Raw genomic sequence first — 18,361 nt, forward strand, 5'->3', positions numbered from 1 at the left:
CGACACGGCTCCACTGTAGCGTCTGTCTGCAAAAGTGTTTGTGATTAGATGTATTTTTCTGTCTTTTAACGGCTCACGCTGCTTTCTATGGAAACGGGAGGGGGCCGCCGCTGTGTGTGTTTTTCCATTGTGTTGGGAGTGTGATAAATCGACACGCAGCCTTTGGACTGCAAATCGTACATTTTGTCTTTTTTTTGGTTTTGAATGTCATTGTACCGCACTGCATGGTGTTGATGTTCTGATTTGCACTTTAATAAATATTTATTGTAAAAAAAAAAAAAAGAATCTGGATACAGTGTATTGTTTATGACATTTATTGAATTCACATTCATAGGACTTTTCATTCTACCAGTGTATTGAGTGTGCATCGATGTCAACACTCAAACTTCACCAAAGCAGTGAGAGTCTGGTAAGACTCAGTCAAGCTTGATGAGCTTATAGCTTGATGACCAAGAGAAAGGACATAAAACCTTAATTCATGATGATAGGAAATGCATCACCTGATTGACAGAGAGAGATGGGTTGATAAATAGATCAAGGAATGGTGAATGGAACCTAAAATCATGCTTGAGACCATCTTTATCTTCCTTTCACACCGATATGCAAGTACATCAGAGTCACATACATCAATCATTGATACGATTGGTTATTGTTTGCATTTTCACATTCAGTTAAACAGGAGGTGCCCTTACAAAAAGAATACTTATTATTTGTAATAGATCATAAAGAAACATACTGATACGTATATATATATATATATATTTTGCTCAACAGCAAAAGACAAAGAAATATGCCACACAAAGCACAATATCATAAAGACTTTATCCCCGTTCCTAATACTAGTTATAAATTCAAAGAACCTCCATTATACTTGTTTTGTATATTAGAGAGTAAACATTCACTCAGTAAAGACACTTTAATTTATCAAATGTATAACAAATCTCTACCCACAAAGTTCCTGTTGTAACAGTTTAACAATGGATAGTTTTTTGGACCAATGAATCTGTTAAATGTGGACCTGATATTCAGTGGTAGTGATGAAGTTCAATGTTTATCAACACTTGTTTCTAAGTTAAGAAAGTAAGTCTGACTGATGAATTTCACCATCAACAATGTCCAGTCAATAGAGCCATTTGCTCTTATGATCTCTGTAATGTATTTGTAATCTTTGAACCAGTAAAGTAACTGTTGTCACTGACCTCACTTAAGTTTCAAACATCAGAAAGACCTTTCGCCCCTATTATTACATTTCATTATTACTATAATCACCGTTTCAATCGTTTTCTACTTTCCCTCAAATCCAAACTGAACAGTTCTTGACCTGAAGGTGAAAAGATTTTCAATTTACTTTAATCACACATCACACACAGTTCACCACAGGCACTCGCTGACAAAATGCGCAATTCCATCCAACGACCTTGGGAATCCTGGTTCTTTCTGAGACTGGACTCTCACCACCCATCAAAAGCTTCATTACTAAACAAAATGTTTAAAAAAATGAAAAAAACAGTTTCTCATTCTTCATCGGTACAGCACAAGAGAGTCTTAACTTGACAAACATTTCATTTTCCCAGTGTCTTGGATGAATTATGCCTTTCTCCACCCTGAAACAGTCAACAATGGTGACATGTGGCTGGCCAAGTGGAGGCCCTGCGATAGATGTCCGATTTTCAAACTGTTCATTCCACTCCAACTGTGGGAACCAAGTAAAATAAATAAACACGCATGGGTTAATACAAGGCTAGAAACGCTGAAAGGTTCAACAGGTACCTCAAGCGTACTGCAAAGAGCGCTACTCTGGATCTGAATCCCTGGCCATAACAGCCAATCAGAAGAGCTGGTCTTCTCTGCCGGTATGAAATATGGCAGTCCTGGGAAGTTGAAGATGTCCATCGGGTGGCCCGTGTAACTCACCACAGAGCAATTACTGCCGACACCACATTAATACAGACCTGGCCAAACACTGATTCATAATAAGCGACTTCTTAAATAATAAACAACGAATGATCAGATATGAGAAAAGGTACTCAAAACAGTGCGTAGGCAAACGGCACTGCCAGTGGAGAAGAGTGACAGTGTCAGGCGCACTTACTCGTGGGCAGGGAGGGCAGGTCGTCATTCACGCTGTCTGCATACAGCTCCGGGGGAGGAAGGATCTCCATGACTTCCTCGTGCTCGCTGCTCGAGAGAACAGAGAGCAAAGTCACGGTCCCGACGGGCCCAGGAATGCACGGCGGCCAATTAGGATCCAGCGCGCCTCGCGACATTCTTCGACGCGAATAACAGGCCGCGCCGGTCCGACCACAGCAAGCGGGAGGCGTTCACACACGATCCAGGTATGCGGTTATACTTAGTCAGGGAATACTCACAGGTAGCTCGACTCCTCCGCTGGAAACAGAAGGCCTGCGCACCAAGGAAAAACAAACGCAGTGTTGTTTAATCTCGTACGACGTCCGCTCATTATTTATTTAACACTTTCTGACAAACTCTATTCGAATGAATGATTCCAAAAGCACAACAGCAACTAAATGTTGCTAAGGGTCCATTTTACAAATGAATTATAGTAGTCTTAGTGTCGTCTCTTCGCCTCAGTTATGTCCTTATTCATGGCAGCTTGTAGTGTATACAGTTCAGCCCTCAGGCCAACTGTGAAATGGTGCTGTAGCAGCTGCATGTCGACTTAAGCATTACAGAACTACACTTGCAGCTTTAAAGGGCAAAGCACTGCACAGCTGCGCTGCATTTATATTACACATGCACTTACTGGATGGTTCTTCAGTTCTTCAGTATGAAGGGGGTGGGGGTGTGGGGGGTGTGGATGGGGGGGAAGAGAGACAATAAATCAGCTAGGTAATCCAAGGAGCACTGAATATTTGTGAATAAAGTCTCAACAATCTAAATTATTATTATTATTATTATTATTATTATTACTCAAGCATACCTTATTGTTATATTTAATTGTTAAATTATATAATAATTGAATAAGCATAAAGGCCAACATACCCCTCTGTAGTACTGTCGTCTATCCCAGGTTCAGTGGTTTCTCTGGGCTGCTGGAAGAAGGTAGCCAGTTTCTGAAGTGCTTCGTGTCTTGCTCTGAAAAAAATAAAGTGTAAAATGTATTGTTGATATATACCAGACATTAAAATACAAGAAAAAAAATCAGTCTCGGATATTACTTCTGTCAAAACTGTAAAATGTTTTTTTTTTAAAAACATTATTCTTCTGATATGCAGATTATTTTCTCCCAGGTTTGACAGTTAATTACAATATTCGGGCTCACACAAGAGAACGCAGCATATGACTGCTGACTGCATAATAAACAATTAAGCAACATGACATCAACAAGAACTTCCAGTATATAACAATTTCCATCTGAGGAGCTACAAATCATTTTATGAATTCCAATTTACACTTCAGCTTTGTAATTTATTATTCGTAAGAACCAAGGACAATTGCTAGATCTTTTGAACTGCAGCAACTTTTATATGTATGTAAGTATATATGTTGTATTGACTTTTTTTTTTCTTAACTATGAAATTTAATTGAGAATTCAACCTTATTGTAATCAATGCTTTGTCCTGGAAATAGCTGTGATCAGGTGGAGAAATGAAGAAAACTTACTGCATATTGTTGCCCTCCAAGTTGCCACCATCAACAGCGTCTGCATGGTTGCTATCTGTCAGGGCATGAGGCACAGAATTTTACCTCTACAGAAAAGTTTACATACTGATAATGCTTTTGCATTACATTTACATTACATTTATTTGGCAGATGCTTTTATCCAAAGCAATGTACAATAAGTGCATACCGATGGTCATTGGAGAAACTCCAAAACACAGGTCCTATAAGGTACAATACTCATTTTGTACAGTTATTCATAGTCATGAACACATTAAGTCCAGTTCACACAGTAAACATTTCTCTGAAGCTACAACATGAAGATAATGATACAAGGTACAATAAGTGCTGGATGGAGGTACATGTGACATAATGCTTCCAATTTACCCCCCAACATATGTGTTTTCAACATTGTAGATGAAATATTTAAAAGCCTGTAAATAATCACAAAGATTTTCTATTAAAAATCATTATGTTCAATCGTGCAAGCCAAGATACTACTAGCTCTACAACACGTATCACTGTTAGCCATAAAATACTGTAGGAAATGTCCAAGCCAGATTCATGATAGCCTTGCAGCAATTGCTCCCTGAATCTATTTAAATTAACGACCCCAAGTAAAAGAATTAAAGAACGACTGGCAGTCAGCCATTTTATACAGAGGGCTCAGAATTCAGCAAACTGCATCATCTAAGTTTAATCTCGAGAAACAAACTGCACTGAATTTGTCCAATCACACCCTAAAGTCCTCAAGCAGGTACACTTGTGTACTTTTACTATTCAAGCAGATCAGGGAACTCTTCAATCCTGCTGTGGGATTTCAGTAAGAAGAACGTCTGCCAATCAGAAAAAAGACACGTGTTGATCGACTGGAGGACAGCGAGAGTCGGATACACATGAAGGTTTATTGGAGATACTAAACCTGATGGAATGACAGATACCCGTGTTTAGCCGTGCGTAAATTTGCATACGCTGGGACCTATTCTGGCCCTTTCTGTCAATAAGGGCAGAACCAAAAAACACCACTATCCTCATTTTCATGTCATTAAGGTAACACACAAACTGAAACTGCTTTAAAATATCTGGAGGTGAGGAGGTTTAATGTAATGCAGCCAATTATTATTTATAGGCAATTATATAATTTATAGATGCCATTGCCTGGACAAATTTACTGACACCAGTACAGATGGACGGACTTTTATTGAACCCCGTGGGGTAATTTTTCCTCTGCATTTGATCCATCCTAGTTAGCTTGGAGCAGTGGACAGCCACAGTGCAGCAACCAACTCCAGTTCTGAGGCTAGTGCCTTGGTAAAGGGCAATGGCAGGGAAACCCATGTGAACACAGGGAGAACGTGCAAACTCCATGCACAGAGGATCCGGCTGGCCGGGTCTCAAACCCGGAACCTCCTTCTGGCAACAATGCTAACCACAGTGCACCACAGTGCCCGGCCACTTTTCTTTTTCTTTTTATAATGATATTCCAATCATGGCAGTCTCCCAAATGCCAGCAGGAAGGCTGGGATTACATTTTTTTAAATAAGGCGACAGTAACTGTAAAACTATTTAGACAGTAAGCAGTTTCATGCATATACCAAATTGCTTCCGTCAGCTACTATTATTTGGCTGCAATAAAGCAAACTGAAATGGGGTGCATATTTATAAATATTCTGTTTACTAGGATACACCGCTGTGGCACCACTGACTACTAAAGTAGCCCATTTGGCTACATTAGACCTTGCTGACATAGCCAGCTTGACTGGACTGAGCCCAGCTTGGTGTACAATAATACACACTTAGACTTGTACTTACACACATCAACCACTGGGGCAGTCTGACTGTTCCCTCTGAAAATGCAAAGGAATGACACAAATGACAATAGCATGAATCAAAGCAGTATAGACTACAAACCGTCTCATGAATGCACAAAGCATGCATACACACCAACACACACTATATGCATTTAAATGCAATAATATTGGGACAGTGACACAGTTTTTGTTGTTTTAGCTCTGTACTCCAGCACATTGGACTTCATGAGGTTCAAGTGCAGAATGTCAGCTTCAATTTGAGAGTATTTACAAACAAATCAGATGATTCATGTAGGAATTACAAGCCTTTTTATACATAGTCCGACATTTTAATGGAGCAAAATTAATTGGACAAGCGGCAGTTCAGCTTGTCTGCTCAGATCCAATAAAATGCCTCAAAACTAATTGAATGGCACTACACTTTGCATCAGGACAATGACCCGAAACACACTGCTTTAAAGCAACCAAGGAGTTTTTCAGGCCCGAAAAGTGGAATGTTCTTGACTGGCCGAGTCAATCACCTGTCTTGCAAATCCTTGCAGTCTTGACTTCAGCAAGACTGAAGGCAAAATGCTCCAGAAACAAACAGGAACTGAAGATGGCTGTGGTACAAGCCTGTAAGAGCATTACCACAAAAGATACCCAGCGTCTGGTGATGCCTATGAGTTGTAGACTTCAGGCAGTCACCATAAGCAAAGGATTTGCAACATAGTACTAAATAAGATTACTTCATTTCAGATTATGTTAATTTGTCCAATTACATTTGCTCCACAAAAGTGGCGGAACTATGTATAAAAAGAGCTGTAACTGCAACATGGATCACCCGATATGGATGTAAGTATACTCAGATTAAAGCTGGCAGTCTGCTCTTTAACCTCCCATTGTTTCATTTCATATCCAATGTGCTGGATACAGAGCCAACACAACAAAAATCTCGTTTGTGCCACTATCTGAATACTTTTGCATTTCACTGTATATGCAAACCACATAATCACATATTATACATACTGTTGAGAGGTACGAATAGCTTATTTCTTTCCGTGTTTTTGTCTCCATTTTACACCCTGAGGAGGAATACGTAAGAGTATTCTCCTGACTATCATCAAATAACACATTTAGGCAAACAATCCCATCCCCCACCCTCTACGCATTAAACACCATCCAAAAATCTGTAGACAGGGTGATTCCAGAGGGGTGTAACTACATCAAGGCTGTCCTTTCCCGTACTCACATGTTTTCTGTGGGCGACAAAGTGTCATCATCGTCACACGTCCATTCCTCACTGTCGTCTGTAACTGAAGAACAAACGCCCGTTTAGGTGCATAACCACGACAGTGTAGTAATATGCTCAACACTCTCAAAGCTTTCGGTAACAAATCGGAATGCATATTTATGAGAACAAAATTTTACAAAACGTACAGCTAGTGGACAAAGGGTGGTGATTAGAGGACCTGCAAAAAAAAGAAAAAACAATCTTTATTAACAACTTGGCAATGTAATAAAATATTTCTAATTATGTTCCAGTCATTTTAGAGTTGCACTGAATTTGAAATTTGACTAAAAATACAATACAAGCAGGAACAGACATTTTTCAGTATTTGAATAGTATTATAAATAGAACTGCCCTAGTGCCATTTTACAGATAGACTGAGCATAAATGGCCGCCTGGTTACCTGCTCCCCGTACTGACGGTCTCTCCCTCAACTGCAGTGGTGCGGCCTGCAGCCTGGGATGCCTTCTTCCCCAGCTCCAGCATCTCCTTGATATCCAGCTCTACACTTTTCACAGAGATGTACCCATCTGCAAGAGCACAGACAGCCATGCAAGCAGGCCTCCAGTTACCATCGACAAGTAAAAAAAAAAAAAAACAACGGTTTGCTTATGACTGTTTGACGGTCGTCAGTTATTGCTTTTTCCACATCTCAGACAAGGCTTTAAACTTCCCTTTTGGAAATATTACGCGAAATCACTGCACCGCTATATCATGATGGGTCATAACAAACTCACACTTGTTGTTGCCGTCTCTGGCCAGCCATTTCCCCTTGGGACAGTTGGTGGTTCGGATGATGCTGACGATGTCCCCGCTCTTCACGGGCAGGTCGTCCTTCCGGCCCTTACTCGGTAAGATAACCTTGGCCTGGTACATGGGCTCCTCCTGCCCTGTGATCTGGTTGAACACAGAGAATGGTAGACCAGAACATGACATGAGCACACAAAGTATATTCACTGTAACCTACAGGTTACAAAAAAAAATGTAAAGCATTTTGTGTAAACAGCCAAATCCTTGGCATAATCCACATTAAATTGCTTAAGCTGCTTTCCTTTTGGGTGCAAATCAACGCACAATTTCATAAAAATGGATTTCTGAAAGGCTACATTTTTAGATTGATCTGCTATAAACATGAGGGCTACAACCCTCTGCCTTCATCTCAGTCCCAGAGGAATGTTCTCCTGCCGGTCCCTGCACCCGGTCTGAGCTGATGAACCAGTGGTAATGCTCTAACAGTACTGAGCACAGGTCAGAACGACCATTTTAAAAACACCTGCTCCACAGTTACTGTGCTGCTTCTTTGGTCTACAGTTTGATCTTTGTCTACATACATTCTCATTTGTTCTTTAATGCATACTCACTTTGAACTTCTTCTTCATTTCATTTTCTTTCTTCTCCCTCTCTTTCTGTTCTTTTTTCTCTTTCTCCAAACGCTGCTTTTCTTTTTTCTTCAGTTCTTTGTCATCGTGAGCCTCTGGGCTTGCCTTTCGCTCATTTCTGTGAGAACTCACAAACAAGCACCTCATTTTAGAACCCGAGTTGGTACTGAGTTAACTGCAAAACCAACATTAGCATTAACATTGAAAGAAACCAGGAGTACTGTTTTCTTCTCCAACATGATAAAGATATGATTTACAGCAGTAGACTGACAGCAATGTGTCACATGTCACCTGTGTGAGTAATATTCAAAGAAATCATTCTTCTTATGCGATCAGTGCATATTGTGCCGTTCACAAGAAATGTCAAATGATTTGGATTCCTTTGGTATGACATTCCTCTGTCACAGCACATGTAGAGAGCAGAGAATCGTTATGAAGCACCAGGAAGTGACTTGGCATTCCTGCTTACATACCACACAAAGTTAAAGGTTTGTTTTCTTTTCTGTTACACTCCCAAATCTAAAATGTTGGGATTATTTGTTGATGGTAATGATGGCTTCCATTAATAACCAACCTTCTACAAAAAAGACACATCTTTAGTACACATTATGGAGCTGTCAGTGCTATTTATTTTAATTAACGCTGCAGCCCTCTTTTGACTGCTTCAAACAGTCAAAGGAAGTCACAGGAAAAATATGTGGTAAGTGCTGACATACCGTGAATTAAAGAACCACGAACTCTTGTGAGACTCTTCATTCTGTAAACAAAAAAAAATCATAAATCAAAAACGGATAAGAACATTCTGATAAGCAAACTCACTATTTAATCAAGGAAGTGATACAGAACTTAATCGCTATAACCTGGTATGCGAGGCCTGGTTTACACTTAATCAATCAAAGAATAATATAGAATATTCTATGTCATTTCAGTGTCATTCGAGATGGACACATACCAGAAGCAGATCTAACCTAACGGTCCCTGTGGTCTTTCAAGTTTGCACAACAACAATAAAATTAACACTCAGGAGCAGAAGGCAGATGCAATTACCATTAATTATCCTGAGCCAAACATTGGACTAAGTGATTCTGTTCAATGAACTTGATCTGTGTTTTCCCTCCACTAACTCTACTTCTACTTCTGCACCTCAGCCCTGCTTTTTCCCCCTCTCTCTCTCTTTCATCATCCAACAAGTTTGTCTTTTAATAATTTTAAAACCTTTACTTAGCCGCAGCACTCATGTATGCTGTGCTTCTATACATGCACAGAAACTGGAATGATACTCCTACTCCAAATACCGTAGACCCTCTGAAATATGAACCTCAGGGTTATGGACTGGACGGGCATGAAAGGAAGTATTTTTTTCAGAACTGCGCCTTATCAAGCGCCTTATCACTGATGCAAAAAATCAAACAAAAACAAAAAAATCACCACAAAATATTGAAAACGTTTTGAAATCAAGATACTATCAAAAAAGGTACCACAAACAATGATATTACAAAGGGGAATGTATTAATGCTAACAAACAAAATGTGACAAAATCAAGTATTTTCAATATGAAGATGGGGAGAACAAAAACAGTTCAAGGGGCCATAATAAAATAGGAGATATACCTGTCAAATAGCCAATGTATAAAATATATTCATTACTGATCTAATGAGATCCTGATTGCAACAACCACATTGAATATTGGTTAACTTAGAAATTTTAATATTATAGCTGAAAAATGAGTTGTCTACTTAATAATTAAGACTATTGTAAAGTCAGCATTCAATTCCAATTTTAAAAAGTATTCAAATTTTGTAATTGCCATGTTCACACATCACTTTCAAAGTACACTAACATTTAAGACCTCTGAATGACCTCCATTCCTGATGCATTTTTATCTTGGAGGATTCTACTGTGTACATGCCATTGGAAGTCCACATATATTTCGTGGCTCCATTTCAGAGATTATCAGTGAGTCTTAGGGACGTATCTCCACTTTGCTTCAAATTACCCAATTACATTGCCAGTTCAGTTCTGGACAACTGTTTCATCAGGAGTCATCAGATTGATTCACAGCCCTCTTAAACCTCACCACTGCAGCTAAGGGATGGAAATTTAGGGGCGACAAAGGCCAACTCCAAATTGAAATAAGAAAATCATCAGTATGGCTTAATGCTTCATTGCTTTGTAAATCATTTGTGTACCTCACTAAAAGGAATAATCCATTTGGCTAATATATGTGTTAGAATTTCATTACTGTTTTAATGGTTTCATGTTCCAATCGTACACTGCTCATTTTCTCGGTTTTGTCTCCTTGGATTTTGCAATTGTATGTTGATAAGTGGCACAAAACAGACTGACTAACCCTTTACCACTCAAAAACATTGACACATTAGAAACTGAATCGGAACATCCATTTTATGCCTGTAAATAAATATAATTCATAATATTTTTTTCATGTCACCTTGATGATGTTTTGCCTTTGTATCTATCCAAAATGGTAGACAGGGTGTGATTATATACTGTTCTGGAGATGTACATTTGTGTAAAAGGAAAATTGCAAAATATTATTTACCACCGGCTGAGAATCAGCATAGGGATCTGTAAAACAAGAAACAAAAGAGAAACTCTTGACTATACATGAGAAAACTTTAAGGTATGAATGAATTTAAATTGGTTTAGATAAAATTATCTGACAACAATTTCATAAACATGCTTTATGTGCATGGAAAAGTTTAGCAAAATAAAAAAACACAAACATTTATGCTGATCCTAAAATAACATACTATATTATCCAAATATTGGCTACCTTTGAGATCTTAGCAATATATAGTCATAACCATATATGCTCCAAGTATGTTTCCATTCTATTAATTTAAAAACTGATCATTGGCGATCTCTTACTTTTTGGGGCTCCTTTGCGTTTTCGAGCATTTTGACCTCGCCGAAATTTGTTAGCTTCCACATCCTCATAAACGTTATCACAGCTTTCATAATGGCTCTCCTCCTGCTGGCGTCTAAATGCCACAGAACACATCATACAGTAGAATAAAGCACTCACAATTCAAAAATGAACAATGTAGAATGAGCAAAGTTAGCCAAGTGGCTTGCTGCAATTCAACTCCTCCCACAAGGAACTGTTAGATAACAGCAAACTTGTGGCCTTACCCTGGTTGTGGCTCACTTTCTTTGTTAATGGGTGAAACAGGAGAGTCAGGGACAGTGATTCCTGAAGCCTCGGCCTCTGGAGTCTCAGTTTCTTGAGATCCAAACACTGGAACCCCAAGTTTAACATCCCCTGATTCCGGAGGACCAAGGTCTGGTGCTCCAACATTCAAAGCACCAAGATCCGGAGTCCCAGGCTCAGCATAATCAAAAACCCCCGCTTCATGAGTCAATAGCTGTGGGGCTTCAAAGTCTGATGCCTGAATGTCTGGAACTTCAGGTGCCTCTATTTGTGGAACCTCAAACTCAACGGGCACACACTCGGGAGTGTCAAGTTCAGGTGCTGCAAATGATAGATCCGGAACTGCTGGTGCCTCCAGTGCTATGAAAAACATAAAAAGAATGCAGAAATGAAAGGTTGTTCCTAACAGCAAGTTAGTATACTGGCATCTGGAGTTCATAGGAGGATTTTTTGTCTGGTTTAATTGTGAATTACACTCATAAAGAAAGAACTGTGGGGGATTTACATTCTTACTTAAGTGCAGTTGCAGAACACCGAAAGATTAGTTACCATTCTCCACATAAGCCTCTGGAGCTGTGGTCGCGTAGGGACTGAGATCCACGAATGGAGGTCTTGCAGGCTTCTCAGGCGAAGGGCCCAAAGATTCCAAGTCTGGGAGAAACTTTCTTGGGGGAGGAATTATATCCTCCATCCCCAGTTCTACACCCCCTTCAATAGAAGGCGAGGAGTGCCCTTGAGCAGCAGAAACAATAAGTGGTTACACAACTTGAAAACATTTCAACTGTTCAGTTAGCTCTGTAGAGCAACCTAGTGATCCAGACTTTGCAGAAAATATTCACGTTCAGTTACATTAGAGAAGCATGGGTGTACATGTTTCGCACTGAATCGGAATGGAGTCGTATACATTTTTCAAATTGCACAAAAAAGCCTAAATAAACTAAATTTCAACAATATAAATATAGCCATATATATATATTTTTTAAAAAGGGTATTCATTTGTACATACTAGACTAGACCTCAGTACTTATTTTGTGAAGGAATAGGTTCTGTGCTTTTTAGAACAATATCATAGCTTGTGAAAACATACATTGACACAAAAACTAGTTAGTTGTAGAGCTTAGTTCACTTTTTGTGATAGGCTGGTTATAAGCCAAGATGGCTCCAATGTGTTTTACTCCAAATCATCCACAGGATTAAACTATCTCCTTGAAACTTGAGACAAAATTACTTTAACTCACAGACATCCTGACAATGACAGAAATCTAGGTGTACACAACCACAATGGCATGCATTAAATAGCTCAAATACCAGACCTTCCATCAAGATGGAACGTTTGCTCTAGTAGAATGACAGCCTTGCTGCTTGTTTATTTCTATAGCTCTTGTGAATGGTCCTTTTTCCACAGATCAGTCAGAATATCCTAACAGAGCAGTCACTGATTTATGCTATTTCTTGAGAAAATGTACAAAATTAGCATGTAGAAAACTTCATGAATATGTGCTGTGCATCAAGAATCACTCACCTCAGCGATATGGTTAAAATACAATTAAAATATGAATCCACCATTCATATTCATAATTCATATAATTATCACATTAAAAGTAATGCACGTTGGTCAGTTAAGTCAGAAAATAGTTTACTGTAAAACTTGGTATTCAAACCTCTTATTAGAACTGGTGCAAGACCAGCCTTTTTTTGCAAGACACAAAGACTACTCAGTTCTAATAAGAGTAGTGCACACTAGTGTATGCTGAACTTTGGAATGTGGCCAAAGCATGGACTATTCTGTTACTATTCTGTAACTTACTAAGAGGTGAGTCATCAATCTTATTGTCTGGAGAAACAGATGCTGCAGAGGATACTCGTCCAAACGGATCCTCATAGTCTATGGGGGGCAGCTCAGGGCACAGCCGGCTGGGGGTCATTTCACCTGGCTGATCCCCATTGACAGGGGAAGCGCTCGTGGGTCTGGCCGAGGTAAAAGGTACAAATTTCTTCTTTGCTTTTTCAAGAGCGTTTAGAACACGCTGGTCACAGGGTGGGGTCCTGCTCCCAGTGGACTCTTGGTCTGCCGTATCATCTCCAAAGGGTGGAGCATCCGGCAACTCTGAACTTGGAGCCTGGGGTTCAGAGCACAAGCCAAGATCGTGGGGGATGTTCCCATTCTCCAGTATTGGGGTCTCCCCGTCGATCTCCTCAGCTAGCATTGGTGGTAGTATTGGTAGTGGTATGTCATCGATGTTGAAGCCACTTTCAGAGGTGTTGGGTGAACCTTCACTTATGCTAGGGAGATCTTCGCTGATGCTGGCAGGACCCTCACTAGTGTCGGCTGGATTCTCACTGGTTTCAGTGGGACTCTCACTGATGCTGATGGGACCCTCACTGGTGTTGGGGGGGACCTCACTGATGCTGATAGGACCCTCACTGGTGTTGGGAGGAGCCTCACTGATGCTGATGGGACCCTCACTGGTGTTGGGAGGAGCCTCACTGATGCTGATGGGACCCTCACTGGTGTTGGGAGGAGCCTCACTGATGTTGGGGGGAGCCTCACTGATGTTGGGGCTAGCCTCACTGATGTTGGGGAGAGCCTCACTGATGTTGGGGGGAGCCTCACTGATGTTGGGGGGAGCCTCACTGATGATGGGGGGAGCCTCATTGGTGTTGGGAGGACTCTCCATGGTGGGATCCCCCAAGGTGTTGACGGGACCCTCAGTAGTGTCGACGGGACTTATGCTGGGGTTGACGATACTCTCGGTGGTGTTGATGGGAACCTCGATAGTGTTGAGGGGAACCTCACTGGTGTCGAGGGGAACCTCGGTGGTGTTGAGGGGACCCTCGCTGGTGTTGAGGGGTGCCTCGCTGGTGTTAGTGAGACCTGTGGTGATTCCTGTAGGTTCTTTTGCTGCCTTAGAGAATTTTGATTTAAAGGGGAGAAAAGACTTCTTCTTTGGTGGGACACTTTTTGCTGGAGGAGCTGGTTTAGATTTATCTACCACTGGAGGTACTGGCAGCACAAGGGGCAATTTTCTGTCTTTGAAGGCTAACTTCACCACATTTCCCTCTTTCTTCTGTTGATGGTCCAGCACTTCTGTATTAAAGTTTGAATCTCTAACAGGGGGTTTAATGGGCACTGGTAACGGCAGGGGCCTTTTTGCCTCAGATCCAGTCTTAGTATCTTTGAAGACCACTCTGGGTATGACTGGATTCTTGCTCTCCACAGCTGCACTGATGGAGCTCAGAAGGGAAACTCGAGCACCAGGGGGGGGGATGAGTTTTGGCTTCTCTGGAATGGCAGGTTTGTTCTTCATCTGTTTCAAAGCAGCCTCTTCCTGAAACATGGCCCTTAGGGCTTTAAAGTCCAATGAAGCCTCCTGGGGATGTTGAAAAAATGAATTAATCTTAAAGGTCATTCTCCAAACTGGAAAAAAAAAAAACTGACAAACCTAATTCAGTCAATAGTGTGACTGTTAAAAACTATTTGTTTGATGAAACGGAACTGACCTGTTACATCTGGTTTATAATAACCAAATTACCAATCATGATTTACCCTAGAAATTGCATTTATTCACATTAATGTATCAGATTATAAGTACATGATCAAACTACAGTGAAGCATATATCAATGAGTCCTACAAATGGAAATAATCAGATGATGTACATGCATAAGGTTCTATGAAAAGCCTATAAATGCACTTTTTTGGCTGTTATTTTCCCTCACAGTAAGCAGCATGTCTTAAGAATTCTTCAATTTAGAAATCAAGATATGACAAACAATTCTCGAGTTTACAGATGAAACACGTGACAAGCATTGTGTCATCAACCAAACCTAGTTATCAGCATTACTCTTGTGAGAGAGCAATTGTTTCATAGTGTAATACCGTTAACAAGCACATGGTAAACAAAGTAGTAAGTACTAAGAATTAGCACATCTTCGAATTCTTTTATTTAAGTCTGATTGCAACTGAACGTCACAAAATTCAAACACATTGTTTCCTACCTGCTCCATTGTGCGTGTCGTCTTATCCTCTGAATGAAACGAGAACAGCACTGTGTTGCGATTAGCCTACTTTTTAGCGAAAATCATACTTTTTTGATTCTTCGCAAAGAAGGAACAATCCGGTGTTTTGTTCTACGGTATCTCCTTGGAAAACACTCTTTTTCAGGAAACTACAGAGTACTCCGGCAAGAAAATACATTCATAACACTTGCGCGCACGTTCCTCTCTCACTGGCGTCTGCGACGGTTTCGGTCTTGCAATGAAGTTCTAAGCGAATATTCAAGCACTGTGAGTCAGCCCGTCTTGTTAAACAAGTCTTGCCGTTAAACGCAGACTGATCAGCAGAAGCTGACAGATTTCATTCACCAAGAATGCGGTCCATCCGGCACGGAATGTGGCAGTCTCAGTCCTAAGCATAATGACAAAACTGTTTTAGACTAAAAATGAGTATTTTTTCAAATTATTGCCTGACTTTATCTTAATCTACTCAATAATAAATTTTAAATCCACGAAATAGTTAAATAAGGAAGACATAAATAAGTTAGATAACGAAGTACTTTGTAATAAAAATAAATAAATCGACAATGTAGCGTGAATCTTTGTAGTTTGCATTCCAGGCTTCCTTCGCGTATTGCAAACTGCAAGTCTCCTTGGGAAATTTCTGATTTATTTAAAGGAGCCTAGCTAATGAGTGAATGTCTTGTATTTGGAGACAACCTAGTCAAAGTAAAACTCCTTTCTTTATCCTACCGTAGTTATTTTACCGTTTCATCAAAATCCAGATTTTGTGATCAAGTTCACAGAGAGAAAGCTGGGACATATATACATCACATGGCGAAAAGTATGTGGACACCTGACATCCAACATCTCATCCAAAATTATGGTCATTAATCTTGAGTTGGTCCACCCTTTGCTTCTATAACAACATGCGCTGTTCTGGGAAGGCTTTATACTAAATGTTGGAGCATTGCTGCAGGGATATGTTTCCATTCAGCCAGAATAGCATTAGCGAAGTCGAGCACTCATTGGGCGATTAGGGCTGGCTCGCAGGTGGCTTTCAAATTGATCCCAAAGGTGTTGGATGGGGTTGAGGTCAGGGCCGTGTGCCAGCCAGTCAAGTTCTTCCTCACCGTTCTCGACAAAACCATTCCTATATGGATCTCGCTGCATGCCCGGGGGCATTGTCATGCTGAAACAGTAAAAGGCCTTCCCCAAATTGTTGGGGAAAGACAGAATCATCAAGAATGTGCTGTAGCATTAAAATTTGCCTTCGCTGAAACTAATGGGCCTACATAGCCCAAAGCATGAAAAACAGCTCCAGACCAAGGGATATTGTATTGTATTGTAGTTAAACATATAACCTCCATTCCATTCCCAGTAGTTTAGGGGGAAACCCATATTAAATACTTCCCGTAATATAAGTCCATGCGATAAGGCAAAAATGGTGAATTGGCATAGGCTGGTGTAGATTCAGCATGTTTGGTCAGTTCCCTGGCAGTACCCTTCTCAGGCTCGTCTGCTGGCTTTGGATGCCTGCTGGTTAGACACAACCATCATCTACATTGCTGCACAGGCATGACAAGCAGCCAGCACAAGCGGCCAGCACTGAGAATGCATGAGGCAGCAGCCAGAGGGACAGCCTGCTGCTTTTTCAAGCCTCTTGCCTGCACAATGTACCCAAGAGTGTAAACACAAGAAACGACAAATGAGCTGCATTGGCACAACTGTGTTCCTAAACAAATTTTCCACTTGTACACATGTGATGGACATCCACACTGCAGGAATGGAATGTGTATTTAGAACATGTGTACCACAAACTAAGACCCCACAGCTGGTGTGGATGGGGCAGAGCCCTTGCATGCATTTTCACAAGTGCTGATTTCAACAAGCTAATGCCAAGGCTGAGCAGCCCAGCAGCAGAGTCACTACAGCCCAGTCATTCCCAGGACACAGTCCAATCTCAAATGAACCCCAAAGCTCAGGGGCTCAGAAGTAGACCATGTGTACTGGGACGTGTTAAATGTCACTGGACACTGAACAAATGCTTCACGTTCCCCTTTTGATATACCATATTCACTAAAGCCCTAAAAGATTGAATCATTTCGCCCAGAAACAGTTCAATGTGTGTTCAGTGCCTATTCTTTTTTCTGGCAGGTCCAGAATAGCTACTACCAAATCTACGACGAGAAGAGCGCATCAATAAAATGATGACATCTGGAGGTGGCCTGCCATAACTGGAACATCAGGTCCTTATGGACATGCCATATCCGGTGGAATGAGAAAAAAGCCCTCTGGAAGAATGGGGTTTTACAACATGGTGAATATTAATTCAATACTTTTGGTCAATAAACCTTATTTTGGTAGCTGTCAACAGCCATAATTCAGTGTAAAACGTAACTGTAGACATTCAAAAGTCATTAGAAGAACTTCAGAAGTTCACCTCATTAAAGCATCAGTTATCATTAAGAAAGGAAACATAATAGCATCTTGAAAGCAGCCCAATATTACAGAATCTCATTTTCCACCTCTTTAATGGCATCAATCATTAATCAACAAGCCTTGAAAATACTAACTTTTACACAGACTCAAATGAATTAAGAGATTTGAAATTTGTCAGCCAGGGGTCAGCACTGTAGAGCCTTCAGTCGATCAGTAACAGGCTGACCGCCCAATTGTGACACCCGTTTTCCCATTGTAAAGGCTCATTATTGGCCGCACTTCTTTGGATGGCTCCTTCTGAGTTTATTTACTTACCCGCAAAGAAATGCGATAGCTGTTCAGAGGTGGAAGAATCATTTCCCAGTTCCAAGGCCAGACCTTGACAAGTGGGCCCTGGCCCCGTGGCTGCTGCTGTGTGCTGGAAGTAGCAGAGTATTCAATATTCACAGATCGGCAGGAATCAATATTTCCAGGGACGTGAACTCCTCGACCGATTCGGTTCAGATGCAACCTTCATCAATTCAGAGCAGGTCGGGGAGGGGGAGGCCTGCCATGAATACCAATGTATAGATAAGCTGAGTTCTGTGGAACTCAATTTTTAAACGGACACGATGTTTCTTACCAGGAGAAGCACAATGGAACATGATGAGCTTTTGATATTTTGCACTGATA

General features: G+C 40.7%; 1 protein-coding gene across 2 annotated transcripts; it reads right to left on the reverse strand.

The window, feature by feature from the left end:
* Positions 1-298: 298 nt before the first annotated feature.
* LOC135253780 (FYN-binding protein 1) lies at positions 299-16,207 on the reverse strand. 2 transcript variants are annotated; one of them, XM_064333506.1, is made up of 20 exons: positions 16,015-16,206; positions 15,251-15,659; positions 13,061-14,624; positions 11,803-11,985; positions 11,235-11,613; positions 10,971-11,083; positions 10,642-10,667; positions 8,798-8,838; positions 8,064-8,199; positions 7,440-7,599; positions 7,106-7,232; positions 6,852-6,883; positions 6,664-6,727; positions 5,434-5,468; positions 3,625-3,679; positions 3,004-3,096; positions 2,765-2,781; positions 2,370-2,403; positions 2,093-2,178; positions 299-1,693 (listed from the first exon to the last, which is right to left on the reverse strand). In XM_064333506.1, exons 2-20 carry the CDS (start codon positions 15,257-15,259, stop codon positions 1,680-1,682), a joined length of 3,168 nt encoding a protein of 1,055 aa, XP_064189576.1. In that variant the 5' UTR covers positions 15,260-15,659; positions 16,015-16,206; the 3' UTR covers positions 299-1,679. The 2 variants fall into 2 exon arrangements, with proteins under 2 accessions (XP_064189576.1, XP_064189577.1); XM_064333507.1 differs by having other exon boundaries at positions 3,625-3,675; positions 5,430-5,468; positions 15,251-16,207.
* Positions 16,208-18,361: the final 2,154 nt, after the last annotated feature.

The sequence above is a fragment of the Anguilla rostrata genome, chromosome 4 (genome assembly GCF_018555375.3).
Source record: "Anguilla rostrata isolate EN2019 chromosome 4, ASM1855537v3, whole genome shotgun sequence".
Classification (NCBI taxonomy): Eukaryota; Metazoa; Chordata; class Actinopteri; order Anguilliformes; family Anguillidae; genus Anguilla; species Anguilla rostrata.